The 23,273-nt window shown below is 36.6% G+C and overlaps 5 protein-coding genes across 7 annotated transcripts; 3 read left to right on the top strand and 2 right to left on the bottom strand.

Moving 5' to 3' along the window:
* The first annotated feature begins 6 nt into the window (after window positions 1-6).
* Window positions 7-1,922, top strand: LOC119066295 (UPF0764 protein C16orf89 homolog). The gene is made up of 5 exons (XM_037168670.1): window positions 7-241; window positions 304-453; window positions 685-974; window positions 1,052-1,208; window positions 1,505-1,922. The coding sequence occupies exons 1-5, from the start codon at window positions 160-162 to the stop codon at window positions 1,807-1,809; spliced, it is 984 nt and encodes a 327-aa protein (XP_037024565.1). The 5' UTR covers window positions 7-159; the 3' UTR covers window positions 1,810-1,922.
* Window positions 1,923-3,946: 2,024 nt separating this feature from the next.
* LOC119066294 (CTD nuclear envelope phosphatase 1 homolog) lies at window positions 3,947-5,310 on the top strand. The gene has a single exon (XM_037168669.1). It carries the CDS (start codon window positions 4,318-4,320, stop codon window positions 5,044-5,046), a length of 729 nt encoding a protein of 242 aa, XP_037024564.1. The 5' UTR covers window positions 3,947-4,317; the 3' UTR covers window positions 5,047-5,310.
* A 1,394-nt stretch (window positions 5,311-6,704) lies between these two features.
* Window positions 6,705-16,251, bottom strand: LOC119066291 (sideroflexin-1-3). 2 transcript variants are annotated; one of them, XM_037168667.1, is made up of 7 exons: window positions 15,874-16,251; window positions 15,690-15,807; window positions 15,550-15,625; window positions 15,406-15,491; window positions 15,215-15,345; window positions 14,958-15,155; window positions 6,705-6,715 (listed from the first exon to the last, which is right to left on the bottom strand). In XM_037168667.1, the coding sequence occupies exons 1-6, from the start codon at window positions 16,181-16,183 to the stop codon at window positions 14,977-14,979; spliced, it is 900 nt and encodes a 299-aa protein (XP_037024562.1). In that variant the 5' UTR covers window positions 16,184-16,251; the 3' UTR covers window positions 6,705-6,715; window positions 14,958-14,976. The 2 variants fall into 2 exon arrangements, with proteins under 2 accessions (XP_037024562.1, XP_037024561.1); XM_037168666.1 differs by lacking the exon at window positions 6,705-6,715 and adding an exon at window positions 14,581-14,832 and having other exon boundaries at window positions 14,998-15,155.
* LOC119066290 (putative oxidoreductase GLYR1 homolog) lies at window positions 7,712-12,243 on the top strand. Of its 2 annotated transcripts, none has more exons than XM_037168664.1 (9): window positions 7,712-7,925; window positions 8,425-8,556; window positions 8,627-8,753; window positions 8,815-8,976; window positions 9,313-9,492; window positions 9,558-9,848; window positions 9,919-10,279; window positions 10,346-10,435; window positions 11,355-12,243. In XM_037168664.1, the coding sequence occupies exons 1-9, from the start codon at window positions 7,906-7,908 to the stop codon at window positions 11,555-11,557; spliced, it is 1,566 nt and encodes a 521-aa protein (XP_037024559.1). In that variant the 5' UTR covers window positions 7,712-7,905; the 3' UTR covers window positions 11,558-12,243. The 2 variants fall into 2 exon arrangements, with proteins under 2 accessions (XP_037024559.1, XP_037024558.1); XM_037168663.1 differs by having other exon boundaries at window positions 7,729-7,925; window positions 8,815-9,018.
* Window positions 16,252-19,370: 3,119 nt separating the features above from the next.
* LOC119066292 (BTB/POZ domain-containing protein 6-B-like) lies at window positions 19,371-20,506 on the bottom strand. The gene is made up of 2 exons (XM_037168668.1): window positions 20,426-20,506; window positions 19,371-20,354 (listed from the first exon to the last, which is right to left on the bottom strand). The coding sequence occupies exon 2, from the start codon at window positions 20,338-20,340 to the stop codon at window positions 19,774-19,776; it is 567 nt and encodes a 188-aa protein (XP_037024563.1). The 5' UTR covers window positions 20,341-20,354; window positions 20,426-20,506; the 3' UTR covers window positions 19,371-19,773.
* Between the last annotated feature and the right edge of the window lie 2,767 nt (window positions 20,507-23,273).

Below are 23,273 nucleotides of genomic sequence, written 5' to 3'. Positions count from 1 at the left end.
CTATTTACGATAACCCTCAGCGGTAAGGCAATAGAAGCACCATCGTGGCAAACCCAGGTGAATAAATCGAATTTGGTCGAGGTATTGACTAACTCGAGTGTAACATTTGCCAGTTGTGATTATGAAAACGAAGATTTGTACCAAATAATTGCAAGTGTAATGAGGATGTTAGGTTTCATTGAGGAGCACATCGATGACGTTGCTGTACTCGATGCGGCGTTTGGAACACGAGTATTGGAATGTAAGCCATTTTTGGCAGGCTGAAATAGTGGTAATAATCGAAATTCATTTCGGGTTCTGCAGCTCAGATGCGTCTTTTCCAACTTGGACATCCTGAGTTACCGCAGTCTTTCCTGGGCGCATTACAGTTCATACAAAATTGGAGTAAGCAGCTGAGTGAGATGATTATCCAGAAATTGCTGTCAATGGAAATTCCAAGAGCAGAAAGAGATCGTAAGGCTCTGTTTTCCCTTTAAAAAAAACTACTCCGTTTTGCCTCCGTTTAGTTAAACCACGCCTCTTTCTATTGCTTAAAGTGTAAACTGAGAGAAAACGGAGTGCTTTTTTCGTAAGTGGAAATCAAGACTAAGCTCATACAACGAACAGTGAATGATGGTTCATAGTGAATGACGCTTCACAGTGAATTACGATAAGGTAGATATTCTGGGTTTCTTTATTTCACAGATATGTTGAGGAATTTGTATTGGGTTAATGATACCGAACTGTGGGATAGTCCAAGGATAGGGAACTGGCGATCAGATTTTGAATCGAAAATGATTCTTCTCAGTAGCGAGACGATAGACAGCATACTGTCGAAAGGGCTATTGATGTCGGAAGAAACATGGGACAACTGTATTGCCGATGTTTTTGAAGAATGTGCGGTGACCGATGACTGTGCCGAATTGTTTATGGAAAAAATTGGTTCTTTATATCCACTGACTCATCAGATTTTTTACCATTACTTTGCTCAAAAGGTTAGTGTGGAACAGAGACGTGTTCTTTTGTCTGTGTTCTAGTTCTTAAAGTAGAAAATTTTGCTGTCATCAATCAGAAAAATTGCTTAACTAACGAGCACTTCAAAAAGAAGATGGGAAATAGATCTCCAGGAGAATTGATGCATCGAATGTGCAATAAAGTATGGCAAGAGGCTCATGCTATCCAAGTAGCTGACTTTCCAATTATGTACAGAGATTTACTAACAGAACAGGGTATGAATTCATCCAAATGTTTCTATTTACAGCGATCTCTATCAACGCACTTCAAGCACGAGTTGAACTGTAAAAAAATCTGGATTTTTTTTATACTACTCTAATTGGCAGCTGTCACTCGAAGAACTTTTGCTTGAAGTGCGTTGTCTCTGCCTAAAATGACAATTTTATTTCTAAATCTCTTATTTCTCTGATTTTTACCACGTCTCTCATTAGTCATCATAAACGAGATTTAGAATAAAACGGCCATTTTAGATGCCGGTCACTGGTATACAAAATAAAATCTTTGCTTTCAGTGACCGTATGTTCACTGCTTGGATACACTCAGTTCCTAAAAGTTTCCTGGCTGAAGAGATTGCTATCCTGGCAGGGCGAAACTGGCTGCTATAGTGATGATCCTTCCATACTGACAACGTCACACAGAAACTCTAAAGAAAATAAACAGTCGAGAAGCTCCAACACCTTACACAGAGTAAAAAGATCCGACAACAAAATTCAAATGGGATCAGAAAAATGTTCCGTACATTTTACAAGTGTAGCCTTATCGGCGATGGCAATGCATGTTCGGTATCTCGGTGATACATGCTTGAGACATTATTAAAATTAATTATTAAAAACAAATACTTCGAATGATTAATTCTAGATATTGAAGGCAATGAGAGCCTTTAGCGTATCGAAAACAAAAATATGGAACCCAGGTTGTAGGTGAATTTGAGTGCAGCGTCATATTTCAATTGGTGTACCACTGGTTGCTAGGAATCTCGCGCCGCGTCATTCACAATAATTCACATTTTGACACATTTTGTATAAGGAAGATGTCACTTTGTGAGTTATTGTGAATGACGCGGCGCGAGATTCCCTAACACCGTACCACTAATGACTTCGATAGAATTGATAGAATGTGGTTATTATTTATCCTATGACGACATCGAAAATAAGAGGGGAGAAAAGACCTACACCATATCGTAATCGACATTTTCTATTGACACATTTACCGCTATCAAATCGACTCATTTACAAGTTGGTTTGATTGATTAAACGTTCAAAAGCTATAACGAAACACTGATTCAAAGAAAGAATCGCTATGCGAAAGTCTCACCGACTTGGATATGGTACTAGTCTCACCAATTAGTACCTACCAATCTTTATTTTCAGGTGGACAAAGTCTAAACCAAGGCTGTAAACTTTGGGGCGAGATGACATTCAAATCGAGTCTTTTACTTGCTAGTCCGATAGCAGAGATGTACAAAACATGTGTATCACAAATTATCGTCATCAACCCATGGACAAAAAGAATACTTTAGAAAGATAAAGAAACTGAAAACGATAATCGGGATGTATGAATTAATTAGGAAGACAAAAATCAGGAATCCAATAATCAGTAGACAAAAAACAGGAAACATTATTCAGGAAACACAAATCAGGAAAAATTAATCAGGAACTCCACTTATTAGGAAGCATTAAGCATTAAGAAAACCATGAATCAGAAATTGTAATGAGTTTCGGGACAAAATAAATTTCGGACAAAATATCCACATCAAAGTTTAATAAGGACGTGCAAGGGGGGATACTCCCCCCTTAACCCCCCTTTGCGGGGGCTGCCGCCCCTCGACCCCGCTTTTTTATTTTTTTAAATTCTTCACGGCCTGCGGCGCTACATCATCTGTAAAAAACATAATATTACTGGCGTGCGCAATATTGTACTTATGTATATGAAGTGAATTCCAGTACAATCGAGTCATAATTTATTTGTCTTCCAATTACAATCGAACTGAACTTACTCGATATATTCTCATATGCTCAATGAGCATTGGTCATATGCTCGACTATTCCCGGATATAGTCGATGTACTCGAATAAAGCAGACGACGTCCTCTAATATAGTCGATGTCCTCAAATATAGTCGACGTTCTCGAATATAGTCGATGTCACGTAATATAGTCGACATCCTCGACTGTAGTCGATGTCCTCTAATATAGTCGATATCCTCGAATATAATCGGTGTCCTCGGATTTAGTCGACATCCTCGAATATAGTCGACTTCATTGAATATAGAAGATGTTCTCGAAGATAGTCGATGTCCTCAAATATAGTCAATATATTTGTAGATGTCATCTAATATTGTCGATGTACTCGAATATAGTCGATGTCTTCTAATAAAGACGATGTACTCGAATGTAGTCGATATCCTCGAATATAGTCGACATCATCGAATGGCGAGTTATTGGTGAGAGTCTATTCAACTCTCATGGAAAAAAAAAACTAATTTTTTGTAACTTGTTTTATGTTTTCCCAATTTCACATTTTCCCAATATTTGGTTTCGTAAATATTTTTCCTAATTTACGTTTCCTAAAAATTTTTCCTGATTTTTGGTATTCTGAATTAAAATTTTCCTGATTAATGAGTAATACCCGATAATCGACAGTTCATCCTTGCCCTTGTCCTTGCATTTGTCCCTAACATCAAGAGCCTCTTGACAAGAGGACAGAATTTTTTCCATTCGTCGCTGATTCTCATCGTTTTCTATTTTATAATCAAGAGTTTATAGCAAGATGACAGTCTATACCCTTTGTCTAAACCCCTGCTGCTATTAAGACCATACTCAGTACATTTTATCGAAGGTTATCAAAGTTGAAATACTTTTGTTGTTTTAACCGCGCTTAATTTGAGACTCGGTAAAAATGGTAGAGATTCATGATAACATTAAACGCATTCAATCCTGTTTGATAAAAATTCAGCGCGATCTGTCACCACTGTCACATAAAATTACGTGAATTCGGAAATAAAATTCAAGGCTCGTGAAAAATAAACACTCCGCGTTTGTGATGCACTTACCAAGATAATAAAGTTCCGCGCCGAAAACGGCAAACAAAAAACAAATTCATGTAAAAGTCGGGTCTTTCGACAAACTTTTGGTTGAAAAGTAATTTCATTGTGAAAATAAAAGGACTCGCACGTTTCGCGTTTGACAGACGAAGTGCAAATTATTATCGCAGATTTTCGTCGTGAAAATAAAAGGAACCTCACGATTAGTGTTTGGAAAACGAAGCGAAAATTAAAATCGCCTAAGTTCCAGTGTTTTTCACTATTTTCATTTGCGAACAATAGAATGCCGCTGATGTCCCTGTTTCAGATGAATTTTCGAGCGTTTCTGGTTCTTGCATCAAAAATATGGACATGCATTTGTTACACGTTCACCAGGCAGGTGAGAGCTTATCAACCTGTCAAGTACGACATATTTCCGTTATCGCCGGTGTCACGTCATCGACTCAGCTTGGTCCAGCGCAAAACGTTGGTACTCGATCTGGATGAGACACTTATCCATTCACATCATGACGCAATGCCCAGGAACAATGTCAAGCCTGGCACACCGCACGACTTTACGGTGAAAGTGACGATCGACAGACATCCTGTGCGATTTTTCGTTCACAAACGACCTCATGTGGACTACTTTCTTAGTGTGGTATCGCAATGGTACGATCTGGTCGTATTTACCGCAAGTATGGAAATTTATGGTGCTGCTGTTTCTGATAAACTAGACGCCGGTAGAAATATACTGCACAGAAGATATTATCGTCAGCACTGCACTCCCGACTTTTCATCATACACCAAAGACCTAACGGCCATCAATAACGACTTAAATAATATTTTCATCATAGACAATTCACCGAACGCGTACCGCTGTTTTCCGAACAATGCTATCCCAATAAAATCGTGGTTTTCGGATCCTATGGATATAGCACTATTATCCTTGCTGCCGCTGCTAGATGCGCTTCGATTCACAAATGACGTGAGATCGGTGTTGTCAAGGAATTTGCATTTTCATCGTTTATGGTAGCAGAATAACGCACATCTATACCACTAGTGGTGCTGTGTGACGTAGATCGATTTATTTTCAATTTTAGTTTTTACATTTAATCGTTAAAATCAAATTAATTTATTGAAAATTTTGTAATTATTGAATTTAAAAATTGAAAAAGAAGAAGAAGAAAATGTCAAAATGGACAAACCATACAAAATGTATAATGCCACCGGGCACCTACTATGCGGTACCGTCTTATCAATTATATCTAGAAATAAAAACTCATCGAAATCACAATAATTTTTTTTTTTGAAAATCCTTCGTTTTGTTCGTACCACATATACTGAGATGGTAAGTATTCATCGGGAAAAAGCTACATTGCCGCGAAAAGTTATTAAAAAAGGGCTCATATTACTTGACCTATAATTTTATTTCAGACTCGGTAAGTAAATATGGCAAGTATTCATAATATCATCAAACGCATTACATTCTTTTGATAGTGGAGAATTCGTGACGAAAATAAACGAAGTAAACCAATACATACACACACACATTTAGATGCAAACATTATCTGAACCTTGAACATTATAATGTCATTTAATAACACGAGAAGCCGTCGTGTGTTTCCCAGCCAGAAATGGAAAAATGTTGGATACTGCCAATCTGTAGCCAAAAATATTTAAAAATGACATCGCCACATTATCTCTAGAGTCAAAGAGAAGCTCATCAATCGAATTTATGTCTGGCTCTATTACTATTTTTACGCCTCATTAGAAACCATAACTATAAATTTGAGGGTAGGTACTCAACGGTATCAGAAAATGTATGAAATTCGTGATAGTTTGTGTAACCACAGTAAAAGGTTTGTATACTTATTTATGATACCTTGTGCCCGTTGTACATATTCATACCTTCTTTCATACATATTTTCGCCGATTGATGCTAAAATGACGGCTGGGACACCGTTTCGACAGATAGAGGTAGCATGTCGACCATTTCTGTAAAAATTGAACCGTATGCGACCAGCTGTCTGAAAACTACATAACGACAGATTTTTTTAAATACTTTCAGCATCACCAATTTTAATTAATAATATAAATTGCTAACATGATCCTTGTAGATTGAACGTAAGACAATTTATCTGTAAATCAGATTCAGTATTCGTACACAATTTCCGAATTGAAAAAATGCAATTTTTGAGAACAATTTTTGAACGCGTATACCTCAGATAATATACAAAACTAGCTTGCAAATAAATTCTTTTACGTTATTGACACCAATGCAAACGTATTTCCATATTCGGTTTCTCGAATCATCGTAGTCAAAAATTAATTATTTTGTAAACAACCGACCAATTTTGGAAAAAGTCAGCCATTATTGACATTTCATTCGTTATATGGAAAAGGACCAGATCAAAAAGACGCCCCAGCCGTCATCTTAGCATCTCCCTGTATTTTAGTTGGTCTGGTACGTTGAAGAGATAAACAAAACGCTCATACATCTTCTGTCATTTCTTCGCTTTGTTCAGAGGCACATATACATAGATCATCTTCAAGGCCGTTTGAGCCAAAGTATATAAACCTTGAAGGTAACGCAAATCCGCAATAACACACGGACCCCTACTTACGGGTGAATATAGTTTTTATAATGTTGGACACAAGTCAAATTCACTTTGTTAGGTTGCATTACATGCCAAAACTCAATACTAAACAACACACTTCCAACAACATTCCAAGGTTACGTCTGAAAGTACCGTATCTTGAAGATGATCTATAATACTAGGCTTAAGACTTAACGGTTCACCGCGGCGAGTTCATCCATTGTACTGAAATTAAATCTGACAGTTACTATAGAAATATCACATTACAAGGGCCGAATAGGAACACATTATCAGGAGTTGTTACTGCGAACACAGGACACACGCATATGAATGACGGCTGGGCTACATGTGAGAGAATAAGTCCAGTTTTCACCGACTTTTGATAGAATTCCATCTCATCATATGCGCGTTCTACCTCGTAGAGTATGAACTGCCATTATAACAGATTGTGGATTTGAGCACTATTTCACAGGAATCTCAATGATTGACGCTGTCGGCAAGTCGGTCACTTCTGTCACTTCATCGAACAATATTTTCATGGACAATGTGATCGAAAATTTAATTTCCTAACAAATGACTTTGATTTTTAAATTTCGTATCTCAAAAGACCAACTCGAAGGCAGTGCCATCGCTGATTTTTGCGGTAGTGACGATAACAATTTCCACAATCTACTTCTCCGGCTATATCTAGATTCTGAGATATCACGATGGCTAAACATTGTATTTTATTCGTTGGTAACCATTTTTCAGAGCGTAGGGTTATATATATATTACTCAGATTCACATTTAAGTTGTACGCAATGGTTACATGCTTCTGCACCGCAAGGCGTTTATTTCATCAATGAAGCATTTTTTTCGGTGCCTTCGACTTTTCGACTTTTCCGTCCTTGTGACGAAAATTCATATTTCAATAAGATTAACGTACCTTTTATTGATACCCATGACAATCTTAAAATAGATCAAATCGAACATCTCTTTATATTAGTGTTATCGTTCTCAGTAACTGCCATTCTAAATACTTTCAACTTTCATAACCCACCATAACTGATGCGGCCCTGCACATCAACTGACACGAATGACAATCAACAATTTTTCGACTATGACAAGGTGACAGCTCAGCGTAGTGGCTCATACAAACCTCACAAGCCGCCGGAGAGCAACATCGCCATTTTAAAAGAAATTAAAAGAAACTAGTTGTGTGTATCAGCGGACGTAAAAACGTATTTTTGGGCAGATTAATTTTATTTTTCGTTTTGTATTAACAAACTGTATATACGACAAACCAGCTTGCAACCATGGAAAAGGAACTCGTATGGTAAGTTCAGCATTTATAGCGAAATAGGTGAATGGCTGTGGCTGTGACATTTTTCATCCTTTTATCGAGTATTTACAACAGAAAATTGTTTGTTTGAAGTAAAATGTGGAGCGTCGATGCTGAGCCTCAGCACGGTTAAATTTTTCAACAAATAAATTGTGAATTGACGAAGTGAAAAAATCTAACCTTAACGCGTCACCATTATCCCGCTTAATGGAATGTCATTCGCTTAATGGCAGTCGATAATATTCTTGTTGTGTGTTATTTGTTTAGTGGCAACAGGAAGGCGTTTGATAAACTATCTTTTTCACCAGAAATTCAATGGTGTTCGATTCAAACATTGAGAATTGTTTTATTTTCCATAAAACGATGCCGAATCGAGGTGGGGCACATTGACGTAAAAGCGACTCTTCAAAATAAATTTTACTTCGAACGTTCACGTTTATTGACGCTGGTTATTGAGCTGTCATAATTTTTGCGTTTTTCGTTTTTAATTTAGGGCTAAAATGAGGGGATTTCCGCCATGGCCAGGAAAAATCTGCACGCCAAAACCGAACTTGACCAAAAATGCTTCAAAGCCCAAAGGTGGTCAATCTTGCAAATGGATATTTTTCTTTGGATCAAAGAATTAGTAAGAAATGCCGAATGAAAAATAGAAGCGCGTCGATTCTAACCAGATTTTTGTTCCTCTAAATTTACAGCAGTTGGATTGAGGACAACAATCTCAAACCGTATGTGGAGCATCGTGACTCAATTGTAAAAACAATAAAAAACAATCCGCTAAAAGAAGCCGTAAAACGGATCGATGAGTACCTGAGCGATCCTGAGGTAACGCGAAAAACGTTTATTGTCTTGACAGTGAGTTTGAACTGATTTTTTTCCGTCACAGAAATACAAAGCAAACGCAGATTTGCCTTCGGAACAGGAGGATGAGGATACAAACACAACTTTTGACCAACTACGCGAGAGTGACGAAAGTTCCGAGCTTCAAACAACAACACCGACCGTTCCAAAGTCTGCACCGAAAAAGACGTCTGCGAAAAAGAAAGCGGTACGTTCATCACCCCCACTCAAATTCAGATTTGAAAAGAAGGTTAATCATTTTACCAAATTTATTCAGTCATTTTGCAAAGAGTGACTTAGCTATTAACGAACGTGGTTGCATGTCGTATAGGGCTCTAACTTTAAATTAATTCTAAATTGATACAGGAGCTACTCAGGCTCAGGTAGTCCAGCGATATTGCTTGTATGAGCTGCAGAAATGTAGTAGTGCTCATTGAACCGTTGGACGAACTGAGTTTGATAATAGAGGAAAAGACTTCATATCATCCTCAGCACAATTAACTGCTGTTGATAATAGTTTCAACTTGTTTTCGTTCTTTTTTAGGAGCCAAAACCCAAAAAACGATTCAGCGCCAACAACGGAGACTTTGATGTAACTCCTGCTAAGCTAGCTCGTCCCTCTCCTAAAGACGAGTCGAAAATCGACAGTACGTCAGAATCTGATCCTTATGTACCTCGTCGAAATCCAGCAGACATTTTAATTAATCGCCCACAAATTGTTATGGTAAGCATGGTGGGAGTGTGCGGTGCAGCATGCAAAAACAATTAATTTTGGGATTAAATTACCAGGGAGAATCACCAGGGACATTACACAGCGTCAGCATTTCACAGACACAAAAATTGCAGAACATCGTAGCATCGGCAAAGATTTTCGGTTTCCTAGGTGTTGGTATTATGGGCTCTGGAATCGTTAAAAATCTGCTAAATTCAGGTCACAAAGTAATCATTTGGAATCGCGATCCATCAAAGGCGAGAAAATTGGAAGAATTGGGCGCAGAAGTTGCTCTGACGCCATGTGATGTTGCTGAACAAGTTGATATCATATTTTCATGCGTATCCGATCCGTTGGTCTCGAAAGAAGTATGTGCATTTAATGACATTCTGATCGTTTTTTCGGAATAAGATTCACTAATTCTCATTATTGTTGCAGCTCGTCTTTGGAAACTGTGGCATAATATCGTCGAATCAACATTTCGATGGAAAGGGCTACGTCGAAATGACCGGACTGGATGGTGACACTTCACAGGACATAGCTGACGCTATAGTATCGAAAGGCGGACGGTATTTGGAGGCGCAAATACAAGGATCGCGAGTACAGGCTGAAGAGGGCACATTGATTATATTAGCTGCTGGTGATCGTTCGTTATTCGACGAGTGCCAGTCGTGCTTCAAGGCAATGGGAAAGAATTCATTCTTTTTGGGAGACGTTGGCAATGCATCCAAAATGTATTTGGTTTTGCAATTGTTTGCTGGGGTTACATTAGGAGGACTCGCAGAATCGCTTGCTCTTGGTAAATTATGAGTAACATTCACTTGTTGACTCGGTTCTAAATTATTATTTTCCAATTGATTCTCAGCTGACAGAGCAGGACTACAAACGAAAGATGTGCTGGAAGTTCTGTCACTGACAACGATGTCATCAGCTTACGTTAATGAAAAAGGCAATGGTAAGTGGTTTACTGTCTAACCGACCTCTTAGAACACTTTACCTTATCAAATAAGAAAATATTTCAAACGGCTTCTCCTCAACTCAAATTGCGTTATTGGTGTTACATACTTACCTACTGAACAGTTATCTTTTAATCCAAGCGGGTTTTGGCTGACTCCACTTCTCCAACTTCTTGTAACTCGCTTTTTAGGCACTCAGTAATCTATCTCTCCTTCGGCCTTCCTCTCGATCTCGTTCCGGCGACTCTATCCACGAGGACTTTTTTCACCTTTGCATTTGCCTTTCGAAACTCTTCAAACAGGCTCTTTGTTTGGCTGGTAGTTTTGCATGCATACATGTAGCAACAGACTCGACCAGTGTCTTATGTAGCGGACATTTTGAGATGCAATTTTGTAACCTGCTTTTGAAGAGATGTTTCAATGCATAGGAACACCTACTGGCTTGCGTTGGTCTCGTTTTAAGTTCTTCATTGAGTTAATTCGCAATGACATACCCCAAATCATTCATTTTTATGTTCTGTCTAATCCGTCATCCTTAGCTCGCTCGTTAGCTCCTGTACAACACGAAATATTTGGTTTTGTCTTCGTTGACATTCAACCCGGCTTCCTTTTTGTTATCGTCCCTTTCCACAAATCGTTCATTCACTTGGAGAATTCCTATTCCTAGCAAGTCCATATCGTCAGCAAAGGCTGACAATTGTTTGACTGCGTTGACCATCGTTCCAATTTTTCGACATGGCTCTAACACTGTTTTCTAGCGCTAGATTAAATAGCAGAGTTGATAGGACATCGCCCTGTTCAAACTCAATTTAAATGTCAAAAAGGGTCTGATAATAGCGTGTCACATCTACCTTCAATAGTAATACCGACCTGCGTAGAACAATCAATTAATACATAGAATAATTTTTGTGTCCACAGCGATGATCCACCAGGCTTATCATCCACCACATCATCCACTAACGCACATGCAGAAAGATCTACGTCTAGGTCTGTCACTGTCGGAACAAATTGAACATGCTATGCCAATAACAGCTGCTACCAATGAAGTTTTTAAACACGCTAAACGAAATGGCTATTCCGAACACGACGTCAGCGCTGTATACGTTAAGTCGAGAATTTAACATTTTGAAATTCCAATTAATTTTGTGTTTCCGTTCTTTTTTATTTTAATTAATTTTTCTTCTTCCCTTTCCTCTTCGTAATTTGACAAAATGTAATTTCCCCACTTTTGCAATTTTCATAACTTTTCGTAAGCAACAGAATTATATTTTTAGACGGATTTATTTGAGGAATTTTTTTTTTTAAAGAATCGTTCAGCAACTTCGAGGATTTTAAATTTGTATAAAGACGCAACCGGGGTTCGTCAGCAGCATTTGTCCGTTCGGATTTTCCGATACAGAATTTTTTTCTTTCCAATTAATTGCACCGTTTTCGCATTGATTCCGAAATTGAATGTTTTCCGACCACTTTTTTTTGTTGACTTTCGTTTATCGAGTCCGAGTCAGCCCATTAATTTGTTACAGCGCATGATTTGTATTAAAAAAAAAAAAAAAATTAAAATGCAGTGCAATGTTTGAATTCCCAAAGAGGTTTTCATGAAAGAACGTTTTAAAAACTAACAAATTACGCCACCAGCCACAACATTCGTTATTCTGTTATTTCTATTATAATGTTTGTGTTCACACTGAACGATTCTAATTTTAGAATATAATTTTCATTCTAATTACTTGTCATAGAAATAAAACACACAAAAAGTCTTGTTATTTCGAATAAGAAATAAAATAAAATAAAAACAATTTCCAATAAATTTGAATTCTTTTTTAATTAACAAAATTTTTGTTCGATTGTAATAAAAATGAATTTTTTGAAAATGTAATAAATAGATGAATTTCAATGTTTTCGCGTTTTTCTTGTTTAATTTTTCAAGATGAATTGGTTGCTTTTAAACGAATAGGTTTGCTGGAACTGTTTATATGAACTCTCAACAGCAGTTTTGGGATTATTTACGCAACAACTGGATGGCCTGGTCTCTAAAAACTAGATTTTTTTTTTTCATTTTTCGAGTAAAATAATGCTCCCTGTCTGACCATACCTGCTTCACACACCTGAATGACATTTTGAAGATATTCTACAACATTAACACGATTATCTCAAGCATTGCTGAAGTCGCTGTGGCTGCCACTGATCCGTTGAAATTTTGAACCCATGGAGAAATCATTAGAGCAGTTTATCAAGGGGCAAACACTTGCTTTACAACTCATTTGCAACTATTTTTTTCAGTGTACAACTTCCAATGCAACTCTTTCTTTCGCATGCAACTATTTTACGACCCTTTTGAGTGGTTTGCCACTAGATGTTTATAAAACTTATGATCATAGGCGAGGGAATAACAATTGAGTACACCAAAATGCTAGACATTTAAGATGTCAGCCTGAAACTTAGGTGTCAAATTATTTTCCACAATAAAAAAAATTCCAAGAATTTCATTCTTCTTCTAAAAATAGATTGTACCAAACGTATTTAAGGATCAAAATACGTCGAACTTAGTTTTTAGCATACCTGCTGCTGACAGCATGCTATGGAGGGAGCCTTTTTTATTTAGGTCTAAGAACCAAGGCTCCCTTGATAGCATGCCAAAATAATGCTGTCAGCAGCGGATATGTTAAAAACTAAGCTGTACGTTCGACGTATTTTATACTACACTATTACGGGTTAAATATCTTCAAATTGGTATATTTATCAGAGCTGGATACAAGGCAACTGCATACACATTGTTTACAAAATGAAGATAATTTTTGTTTGTAAATTTCATACACTGTATTCATACACCTATAACATCTAATTTGCAAACGGACACTGTTCGATTTTAGGCCTAATAATTATGTAAACAATGTGTACGCGGTTGCTAGATACCTGCCTTGCTGGATACCTCTTAATTGATTTGTCTATCTTAAGGCTTGTTTAACAAATTATATCCCACCGAGTTATAAACGATTTTTTTAACACTCTAGGCATCTACAATGCCTTCTTTTAAGTTACGCAGATTCAAGGTTCAATATTCTCACAGGTCAACTTCATGTTGACCTGTCACTTTTATGCTTAGGTCGACCTGCTTAGACATTTAAATTCTTTCACAACTCAGCATCATAAAGTGTGAAAACTGCACATTTTAGATGGCTTTGCTGTCAAAAATGTTCTATGGCGCTTAATGCTTCATTTAGGCACATGATGTGTACTGTAATGTACTATTATATTCAGGGGAACTAAAAACGTCACATTCTCTCACCAGATAGTGAGCCAAAACGAAAACAGTTTTTCCCACTTTTTCGTCTAAGTTCTGTCAATTTTTGTTCGGAATGTGACTTTTTATTATTAAATAGTTCCTAACAGCAAAAACTTAAGAACTTTCTTTTGTATCCCACGTATATTGGACAAAGAAATGCTTGAAATTGAGAAATTTCTTGTTCAGGTGAGGTCAATGATCTCGATGAAATTTTCATCAAAATTAACCTGGAAATATATCTTTCTGCGGAATTCAATCAAAATTCTCCATAACTTAAATCGATATATTTTGATCACTTAACAACGCGTTCAATTTGTTCAATTACGCTCGACTGCTTGTGAAAATTACATCGAAATTTAGGAAGCAATTTATGGTGTCAGACTGAAGAACTGTGAAAATTAAAATTCCTATTCGTCCTTGATCTTTTCCGATATTTAAAAAAATTTATTTTGAAGGATGGTCAGGAAGATTTAGATTGTGAGTAAACTAATAAAAAAAGGCAAATCAAAAAACGTTTCATTGTAAATATATATATATTTCTTTAAAAATCAACAATCTATGGAAGAAAATACTTAGGATGGGAACTAAAACAAACTACACAAATAAAAGCTCAGTGAAATGCATCGGTATATGGAATACAATATTTTGTGCTACAGTGAACGACATCTCAAATGTCTCACTGTCAAATTTTTCTGAGAATTTTATTGTGTCATTGCAAATTCACAATGACATTCTCTGAAAAAAATGACAGTGAGACATTTGAGATGTCGTTCACTGTACAATTATTTAATATATTAACATTGAAAATAACAATTTTCTTTTCTGTAAAATAAATTTCACTTTAAATATGGCCACATGGAGAACGGCTAAAAAATATTTTTTTTTTTTTAATTCGAATGACGAATGTCTTTTACTGTTAATTTACTATAAGAAAAATGCTTCCAGTAAAATAAAATGCTAAAATGTCGATTTTTAAATGCAATTTTCTCAATTTTACATCAACTAAACGAAGTTCAGATTAAATGTTTACAGTCCCTTGTTGTAGTAGACCATTTGTAAATTCGGATTTTTCGCTCGGACTTTTTCCTGAATTTCTGGCTCGAGCGAAGATACCTTAAAATATTGAAGGAGTCCGATTAAATGTTTCAATTTTGTAATAGGTTCAGTTAGAACCCGTTTCTAGACGAGTAACGGGAGTAACATCAGAAGAAAAAAATCTTAATTCGAAGTGCCGTCACCAGTCATTAGAAAATTGAATTATCCGTAAGGACAACTTACATTTATGCTTGCTGTTTGACTGAATAGAGCACAACCCAATGGCGTAGCGAAAATGAGAATTGCACCAACCAATCCAAGTTGAATTGGCGTGTTGGCCCAAGGATAACGCTTGAAGAATCCTTTGTTGGTTAGATATTGCACCGCCAGTGGAGTTAAAACTAAGAACGGAAATGTGTTTAACGTAATCACAAAATGTGTGAATGTTTCCTAAACTTACCCATTCCAGGGCATGCCATTCCTATTCTAGATAACACCACTGAACTAATGCCCTGTACAGCGGCTGTCTTTGATTGGGCATCCAACGAATTATTATTCTCGTCAGTCAACAAGATGCCTTCTTTAAGCTCGCTAGAATTTTATATTTTTTTTAAATTTTCACTTTGGTAATGGAATCTTCTCCGGTCTTACTTATTACGCATCATCGGAATATTGATACAATTTGCTGCAGCCACAGCGGCCAATGGCACTAAACGTCCGTAAATTGGACGCATATTCTGAATAAAGATATTTGGATTAGTGCTCAAGTTTCGAAACATGAACATTTTGGTCTACCTTGGCAAGACGATTTAACGTTAAAGCAGTTCCTAATGCACCTCCAGTTGCCATGACGTACGACGAAGCTAATTGACTGGAAAAGCAAAGAAAAAATATATACGAAATGGTACACCAATCAATGACAGTGTTGAACTCACGTTGTCGACAATGGTGTCGAGCCCGAACGATTTGTATAGTTAACTAGAGCGTTGAACGTCTGATTAGCCCATTGCCAGAAGACCACAGCCGGAGTCGTCTTGTAAAATGTCATCATCACTACATGACGATAATATCATAAAGGTAAAAAAAATCTGAGAAAAAAGTGGCGTTCGCATAGCTTACATCCAGTTATCAGCGTGTTCATTGGTACCTGTGCTGACATTCGACCGACTAATATCATCTTTTCACCAGTTTCCGGATGAAAGGCAGAATCATACAAATACTTAGCCGCCCACAATTCGTCAAGCGATTTACATTCGGGTACATCTTTTCCAGCTTTATAGTCATGCACAATACGTTTGGCTCGTTCCAGTTCATCGTTAGTAGCAAAGATATTGAAGGGATTGGTTACCAGGAAAAAGTGCTTGGCACGATTCAAATAGACACTTTGATCATATTGTGGTTTGGTCAGGTCAACTCTTGGTAAGCTCATGTTTTGATTGTTTTTAGTTTATTGGATCGGGGATAATGTTTGTTAGTCTGTGGAGATGATAGATTAAAATTAATTACATTGGAATATCTACGGATTGTTTTTAAAGATAAGGGGGTATGTGTTCGTTCATGCACAAAATGGGAAGTCATACTTTCGATGTTGGGCAAAAATTTTATCTCTCTCGTCTGCATATCCATTAACAACATGCATTCATTCAGTTACATATAGTGTGATACGAAATTAGACTTACCCCGGGACCCTAATGAAATACATAGAAAAATAGTGCAAGAAAAGATGCAAATTTGTATTGTAAATCGATACTCATCTGTTATCAACAACGACAACCGAATAAACGACAAAAGTAAGAGCTGACCTATCTTTAATGGTCTTTAAATGACAAAAATTAATTAAAACGTATGAAGCAATAGATTTCCTATTTTGTATTTAACACTAGAAGACACTTTTAACAAAAGAAGTAACAGATTTTTTGACCATATTATGACTAGAAATGGCGATACGTTCGTAAAGGGATAAATCGATTTTAGATCCTTAACGCATTCGCTTGAAATGGGCGAAATCCAGACATTTTTTTAAACCCCAAATGTCAGCCCTTCCAGAGGAGCGCGTTAAAGTTCTACTAGCAAGTCTACCTTGAATTAAAACTTCTATTATCCACTACCCAACCACGATTTGGCATTGATGCTATCAATATATCAATTATACCTGCAAATTATATCAGAACTTTATTGAAAACGTGAACCACGATTTATGACTCAACGGTAGAATTTAAATTATCATTTGAACATGAGACACTAGTCATCAATTTTAAAGTCGAGTTGATTATCATTTTTAACATTATTCCACTAGAAAATCTATTACAAATGTTATGAATCAATGTCTACGTAAGCTTTTGACTATAATCTTCTTTTCCTAGTCAACCTTGCTAATTGGAGGCAATCTTTGGCGTATTTAATGAGCCAGTGACCTTTTTGATGTATTTTTTTGCATAAAAATTTCAGAAAGGTTTTTCGAGCTTTTCGCATTAGCTACCGCAGAGATGATTGATTGTAAGATGATTGTATAATAATAATCTAAACACACTTGAAATAAGGCAAGTCACAATTACAGAATCATGAACCTAATATATACCTAACTCCACTTCAAATTGCCTGCAATTGTGATTAATAATTTGGAAATTTATTAAACGATTGGATCGAGTAATGGTGCGTGATACCAGCAATTTTTTGTTACGTTACATAGCTCATTTTTCGCCATGAATCATTATTGAAACCTTATCTCACTCAATTAACTTATCTTTCGATTAAAATGACAAAATGAAATGTTCATGTAAATATATCAAGTCAACTCAAATTCACGCTAGTTCAGTTTCAGTTTATTTTCCGTGTGAAACAGTTTGTTAGAAATTAGCATTCGCTACAATGCCAATAATTTGCGATGATTATAACGGTTCCGCGAAGAGCTCGGCTTATTTTACTGTCGACAAATTCGTGCATGCTTATCCCGAACCGAATCCCCCCACACCATTGGGTCCAGACTATCAATTTTCGAAGCAATTTTTACCGTTGCGATTTAAAAAGTTTATGGATCAAGTAGAAAATTTCGACGTTCGTCCGGATGACGTGTGGAGTGTTACGTTCGCTAAGGCTGGTTCGACGTGGAGTCAGGAGATGATCTGGCTGCTAAACAATGACTTAAATTCCTATTCCTAGCAAGTCCATATCGTCAGCAAAGGCTGACAATTGTTTGACTGCGTTGACCATCGTTCCAATTTTTCGACATGGCTCTAACACTGTTTTCTAGCGCTAGATTAAATAGCAGAGTTGATAGGACATCGCCCTGTTCAAACTCAATTTAAATGTCAAAAAGGGTCTGATAATAGCGTGTCACATCTACCTTCAATAGTAATACCGACCTGCGTAGAACAATCAATTAATACATAGAATAATTTTTGTGTCCACAGCGATGATCCACCAGGCTTATCATCCACCACATCATCCACTAACGCACATGCAGAAAGATCTACGTCTAGGTCTGTCACTGTCGGAACAAATTGAACATGCTATGCCAATAACAGCTGCTACCAATGAAGTTTTTAAACACGCTAAACGAAATGGCTATTCCGAACACGACGTCAGCGCTGTATACGTTAAGTCGAGAATTTAACATTTTGAAATTCCAATTAATTTTGTGTTTCCGTTCTTTTTTATTTTAATTAATTTTTCTTCTTCCCTTTCCTCTTCGTAATTTGACAAAATGTAATTTCCCCACTTTTGCAATTTTCATAACTTTTCGTAAGCAACAGAATTATATTTTTAGACGGATTTATTTGAGGAATTTTTTTTTTTAAAGAATCGTTCAGCAACTTCGAGGATTTTAAATTTGTATAAAGACGCAACCGGGGTTCGTCAGCAGCATTTGTCCGTTCGGATTTTCCGATACAGAATTTTTTTCTTTCCAATTAATTGCACCGTTTTCGCATTGATTCCGAAATTGAATGTTTTCCGACCACTTTTTTTTGTTGACTTTCGTTTATCGAGTCCGAGTCAGCCCATTAATTTGTTACAGCGCATGATTTGTATTAAAAAAAAAAAAAAAATTAAAATGCAGTGCAATGTTTGAATTCCCAAAGAGGTTTTCATGAAAGAACGTTTTAAAAACTAACAAATTACGCCACCAGCCACAACATTCGTTATTCTGTTATTTCTATTATAATGTTTGTGTTCGGTATGATCATTGAACGGATATTTGCATTATTTAACAGCACAGTTCGATGCCATGAGGGACAATGAAAGTAGATAAGTAGGTATGGCCAGTCCATACAAGTCGGAGCACATATGGATTTACATGGCGCCACCTCAAACGAACTCATTTCTAGTTAGTGGAAATTTGCACTAGAAATGAGTTCGTTTGAGGTGGCGCAATGCAAATCCGTATGTGCTCCGGCTAGAACAAATTTGAACGTTTGGCCATACCTATACCTATCTATTTACTTTCATTGGCTTGCTACGGTGTTGAGGAATTTCGCGCTGTGTCATTCACAATAACCCACAAAGTGACATTTTCCTTATACAAAATGTGTCATTTTGTCATTTATTGTGAATTACGCGGCGCGAAATTCCTAGCAGCCCTTGCTACATATGCCACACATTCCTTCTGATCATCTATGCCGTCTATTCCTGAAAATTCAGATACTGAAAAAGACATCAGCAGCATTCCTTCCTTCGGAATGAATCGGAGCTCCTCTTGTGATCCTTCAGATATTTCCACAATGACACCAGTTAGTTTAGAAATTTGGAGTTCGAGAACGTCCTGACTCTGACTACATTTTGCTGTAAACTTCGCTGATATCATGGAAACAATTCCTTGTAACTCTCCGGTCGTAAACAAGTCACCGCATTTTTCAACGCATTCTGTGATTTCATTGCGTTTCATTGCACTGAATTCAATACAGTGAAAACAATCGCCTAATTGATTGCGAAGATTTTGCATAACCGATGCATCCATGTTTGACCGTTTACAAGCTGCTTCCGCCCACAACATACAACCATTGAACACTAACTTTGATTGCTCTAATGCTCTATGCGTACAGCTGGTATCTGAATTACTTGATTCAGAAGGTCGCGATTGATGGCCGCAAAGTATTCCGAATAGAAAACAATCTCCGATCGCTCGCCAATAGAATATTCCATTTTCTTCTTCAATTCTGCTAATTGAAATCGAATCGATTGCTCATATCCGATGAGGATTCCTTCTGCTTCCATTTGTTCCGATAGAAATGTGCAACAGTCAGCGAGATACGCATTGAGAAGATACTTTCTGGACAAATATATTAGTTCATCGATGCAATCTAAGCTGAGCTGCAAATCGTTGAAGTAGAAATAGCGCAGAAATTGCCGGAAACCGTTCGGTGTTGCATCGACTATGTGAAACTCGTTACCCTCGCGTAGTGTACCGTAGAACATTTTATCAAAGGCATCAGTAGAAGCGGCCAGAAGGATTTTGTGAGCAGGAATGAGTTCATTTATTTCTTCAGTTCCACAAATGAAAAAGACGTCAGCCGTCTCTGCATTCAAATAATGATTTTGTACATTGTACAGGCGATTCGCCAACAACACAGAGGTGGACACGGTGGACATTTTTTGGTGTTAAACTGTAAAACAGAAGTAACGTTTAGATCTTGTGCTTGTTATAGATCGTCGGTGAATATAGAACCACACTAACATCTTATTTGATGGAACGTCTAGTTTTAAGTGAAAATGCAATTCTTGCTTTGCCAGATGGTAATATGAATTGTCTGTGTGCAAACGACTGAGCCAACATGTGTTTATACTAATTGTCGATTGTGTAAATTGTTCTCATCACTCCCACAAAAGTCAGCAATGGCACTGCCGTCGAATCAGTCTTTTGAGATGCGAAATTTAAAAATTGAAATCATTTCTTAGGAAATTTAAATTCTCGATAACATTGGTCCATGAAAATATTGTTCGTGACACAAACTTCGTGTTAACTTTCACTGGCCATTTAGAGATCAACGTAAAAATGATAGATGTGTAATTACAACTCGAATTTTCATTCATAATTTGCAATTTATGAATGAAATTCGGAGTTGTAATAAGGGAGGGACTAATCGATTCTTTTCGCGATTTTTTGTCAAATATCAGCAGAAATACGAAAAATAAGAAAGTCGTACATCGGGCATTCTCATAATATTGTCATATTTAAAAGATTTTACAAAAAGAAAATCGATGAAAATAGCACTTCCCACTCAATTTCACACCCAAATCACATCCACCTTGAACTTAGTCGAATATGGTTTAACGAAGAGAATCGTCGTTAAAGTCGTTAATCGTAACATGAGTACTGTTTTTGAAACGTCAAATCACCAAAGCAAATATTTAGTGTCGGTTGTGAAAAATGTAATAATTTCGGTGATTTCGATGTGATTTAAATCAGATTTTGTGCGGAAATGTGCTTTTTGTGTTTTTTTAACATTACAATCAACGGTTTACTTTAAATATTCATCAAAGCAAACGAATTTATGAAAAATTTATGGTGACCAATCATGTAAACAAACAACAATATTGTCGTTTGGTGTGATGTGAGGTTCAAAAGGGATGACCCAGTAGAAATAAAATGTCGGCGGTAATCTTAAAAATTACGTTTTAGCGGAAACGCTTTAGTTTAAATGTGTGTACGTTTCCGGTGAAATAAATTAGTTCGAAAGTATACACTATTGAGGAGCTTTACAATAACACCTTTAGTTAGAGGGGTGTCACATCCCTTATTGTACATTTGTCACTTTTACGTTACTTTCTAAGTGGCCAGTCAGAAGACCGACTCGACGACAGCGTCAATCATTGAAGTAGTGCTCAAATCCACAAGCTATTGTCAAATTATGTTGAATAACATTTACTAAATCACACACAAAATAGCCTAAATACCTATCGTTTGCCGTTTCCTTTAAAATTAAAATCGTTTAGACATACTCAAAAGACCTTAAAACACTTGGGTTGGGCGACCCAACTCAGGAAGTGCCCACCAGAGTCTTCGAACTTAAGTTTCCATTCCTCTCAACAAAAAGTACTCCATGACAGAGCCGTGAGAGAGCGAGCTGTCAAATAAAAAAAGCAAAGATTGAAAAAAATAGTATTTTTCGTCACAAGTGACTAGTCTTAAGCTTGTCCTAACGAGGCGAAGCCGAAAAAATTCTGCTTTCGTCACGAGTCACGAACTACGTTTTCTGTACCGTAAGGATCATAATGAGACGAAAAACAAAACAAAAACATTACAACAATTTCAGCTTTTCTTAGCAATCACTTTTCGATCGTAGGTGCAGTAACGAAATACGTCGAATTATGATTCTAAGGCACAGAAAATCAATTTTGTCTCTCACACGGAGTACTTTTTTGGTAAAAGGAAACTAAGCATACAAAACTTTATTTTACCTGGAAAATAAAGTAATTCCAGTGGTGGCGCTATCCCATATGCAAGACCATTCATTACGGAAAACAGAGTATAGCTAACTCTTCCCTTACCCATGGGATTCACATTTAGTGAAAAAAGAGAAAAATACAGACGACAGATTGAATGTTGAATGAATGTTTAACGATTAAATTTTTTACTTTTTATGAACACTAAATCAATTAATGTAGATACCAGGTATGGTGTCGGTCCGGCTAATTTTTCAAAATCGGTCGATCTATCTTGAACGTATTACTTATTCAATAAATAGTATGAAAAAAAAGAGTGCAAAAAGAGATCATGTACCACATTTATAAAATCTTTGTTTCCTCCGCGGTGACATTCACTTCAGAATTTGAACTTTCGATGAATCGATGGATGGAAAAATAAATTTCAACGCATTCTTATATGAAAATAAAGCGAGTTGACCAAATACAACACTGCCTTTGATTTGGTTTTTTTTGCGTTTCATTTGCAGCCTGGTAGTTGATATTCATTGCGTTAAATGTCAGAACCAGACTACTTCTTCAGCTTTTTTGTAAATTTCACGGTAAATTTTTCATGCATGAGTTAATCCTTTATTATTGTAAGGAATAACCATTTCTAAAAGGTTTAATAGTGCTCATTGATTTACAACAAATGTTTCCCACCTGCGGTTCAAAATATTTTTAAAATTAACGCCCATTGCTCTGTCTACCGGTTCAAAATTCATTTTACAGTTTTATGAGCGGTTTTGACAAGCAGGTAAAAAAATATTCATGAAGTGACAGTTCGAACGCAATTAGAGTGTGGTAACCACTAGCAGATTTTTTTTTGTTAGGTTGAATTTCCATCATTTTACAAGTTGTGTATACCATTTCGATAATACCACAAAGTCACCGAAATGTTTAAATCACCGGTAGCGGATGGTCATTAAATTATGACGAATTATATCGAATTTGCTTCTAAATGTTATTGGAATGTTAATGTATGCGTGAGCTGAAATTTTGATTTTCTATCCAGAAAATGCAAATATAATTACTTTCCAGATACAATTAATCAATTTCCGATCATTCGCGCGTTTCGGTTCTCGTGTTAATTAAAAAGAAATAAAATAAAATCAAAAATT

The sequence above is a fragment of the Bradysia coprophila genome, chromosome IV (genome assembly GCF_014529535.1).
Source record: "Bradysia coprophila strain Holo2 chromosome IV, BU_Bcop_v1, whole genome shotgun sequence".
Taxonomy (NCBI): Eukaryota; Metazoa; Arthropoda; class Insecta; order Diptera; family Sciaridae; genus Bradysia; species Bradysia coprophila.
This window is presented reverse-complemented; position numbering and strand designations above follow the sequence as displayed.

Coding starts and splice junctions, on each gene's coding strand:
- LOC119066295 (XM_037168670.1), top strand. CDS start 160: ATGAGGATGTTAGGTTTCATTGAGGAGCACATCGATGACGTTGCTGTA. Junction 242..303: donor TGGAACACGAGTATTGGAAT/GTAAGCCATTTT, acceptor CGGGTTCTGCAG/CTCAGATGCGTCTTTTCCAA. Junction 975..1,051: donor ACCATTACTTTGCTCAAAAG/GTTAGTGTGGAA, acceptor GTCATCAATCAG/AAAAATTGCTTAACTAACGA.
- LOC119066294 (XM_037168669.1), top strand. CDS start 4,318: ATGCCGCTGATGTCCCTGTTTCAGATGAATTTTCGAGCGTTTCTGGTT.
- LOC119066290 (XM_037168663.1), top strand. CDS start 7,906: ATGGAAAAGGAACTCGTATG. Junction 7,926..8,424: donor ATGGAAAAGGAACTCGTATG/GTAAGTTCAGCA, acceptor TTTTTAATTTAG/GGCTAAAATGAGGGGATTTC. Junction 10,436..11,354: donor CGTTAATGAAAAAGGCAATG/GTAAGTGGTTTA, acceptor TTGTGTCCACAG/CGATGATCCACCAGGCTTAT.
- LOC119066291 (XM_037168666.1), bottom strand. CDS start 16,183: ATGAGCTTACCAAGAGTTGACCTGACCAAACCACAATATGATCAAAGT. Junction 15,492..15,549: donor CGTTAAATCGTCTTGCCAAG/GTAGACCAAAAT, acceptor ATCTTTATTCAG/AATATGCGTCCAATTTACGG. Junction 15,346..15,405: donor ATTCCGATGATGCGTAATAA/GTAAGACCGGAG, acceptor ATAAAATTCTAG/CGAGCTTAAAGAAGGCATCT.
- LOC119066292 (XM_037168668.1), bottom strand. CDS start 20,340: ATGTCCACCGTGTCCACCTCTGTGTTGTTGGCGAATCGCCTGTACAAT.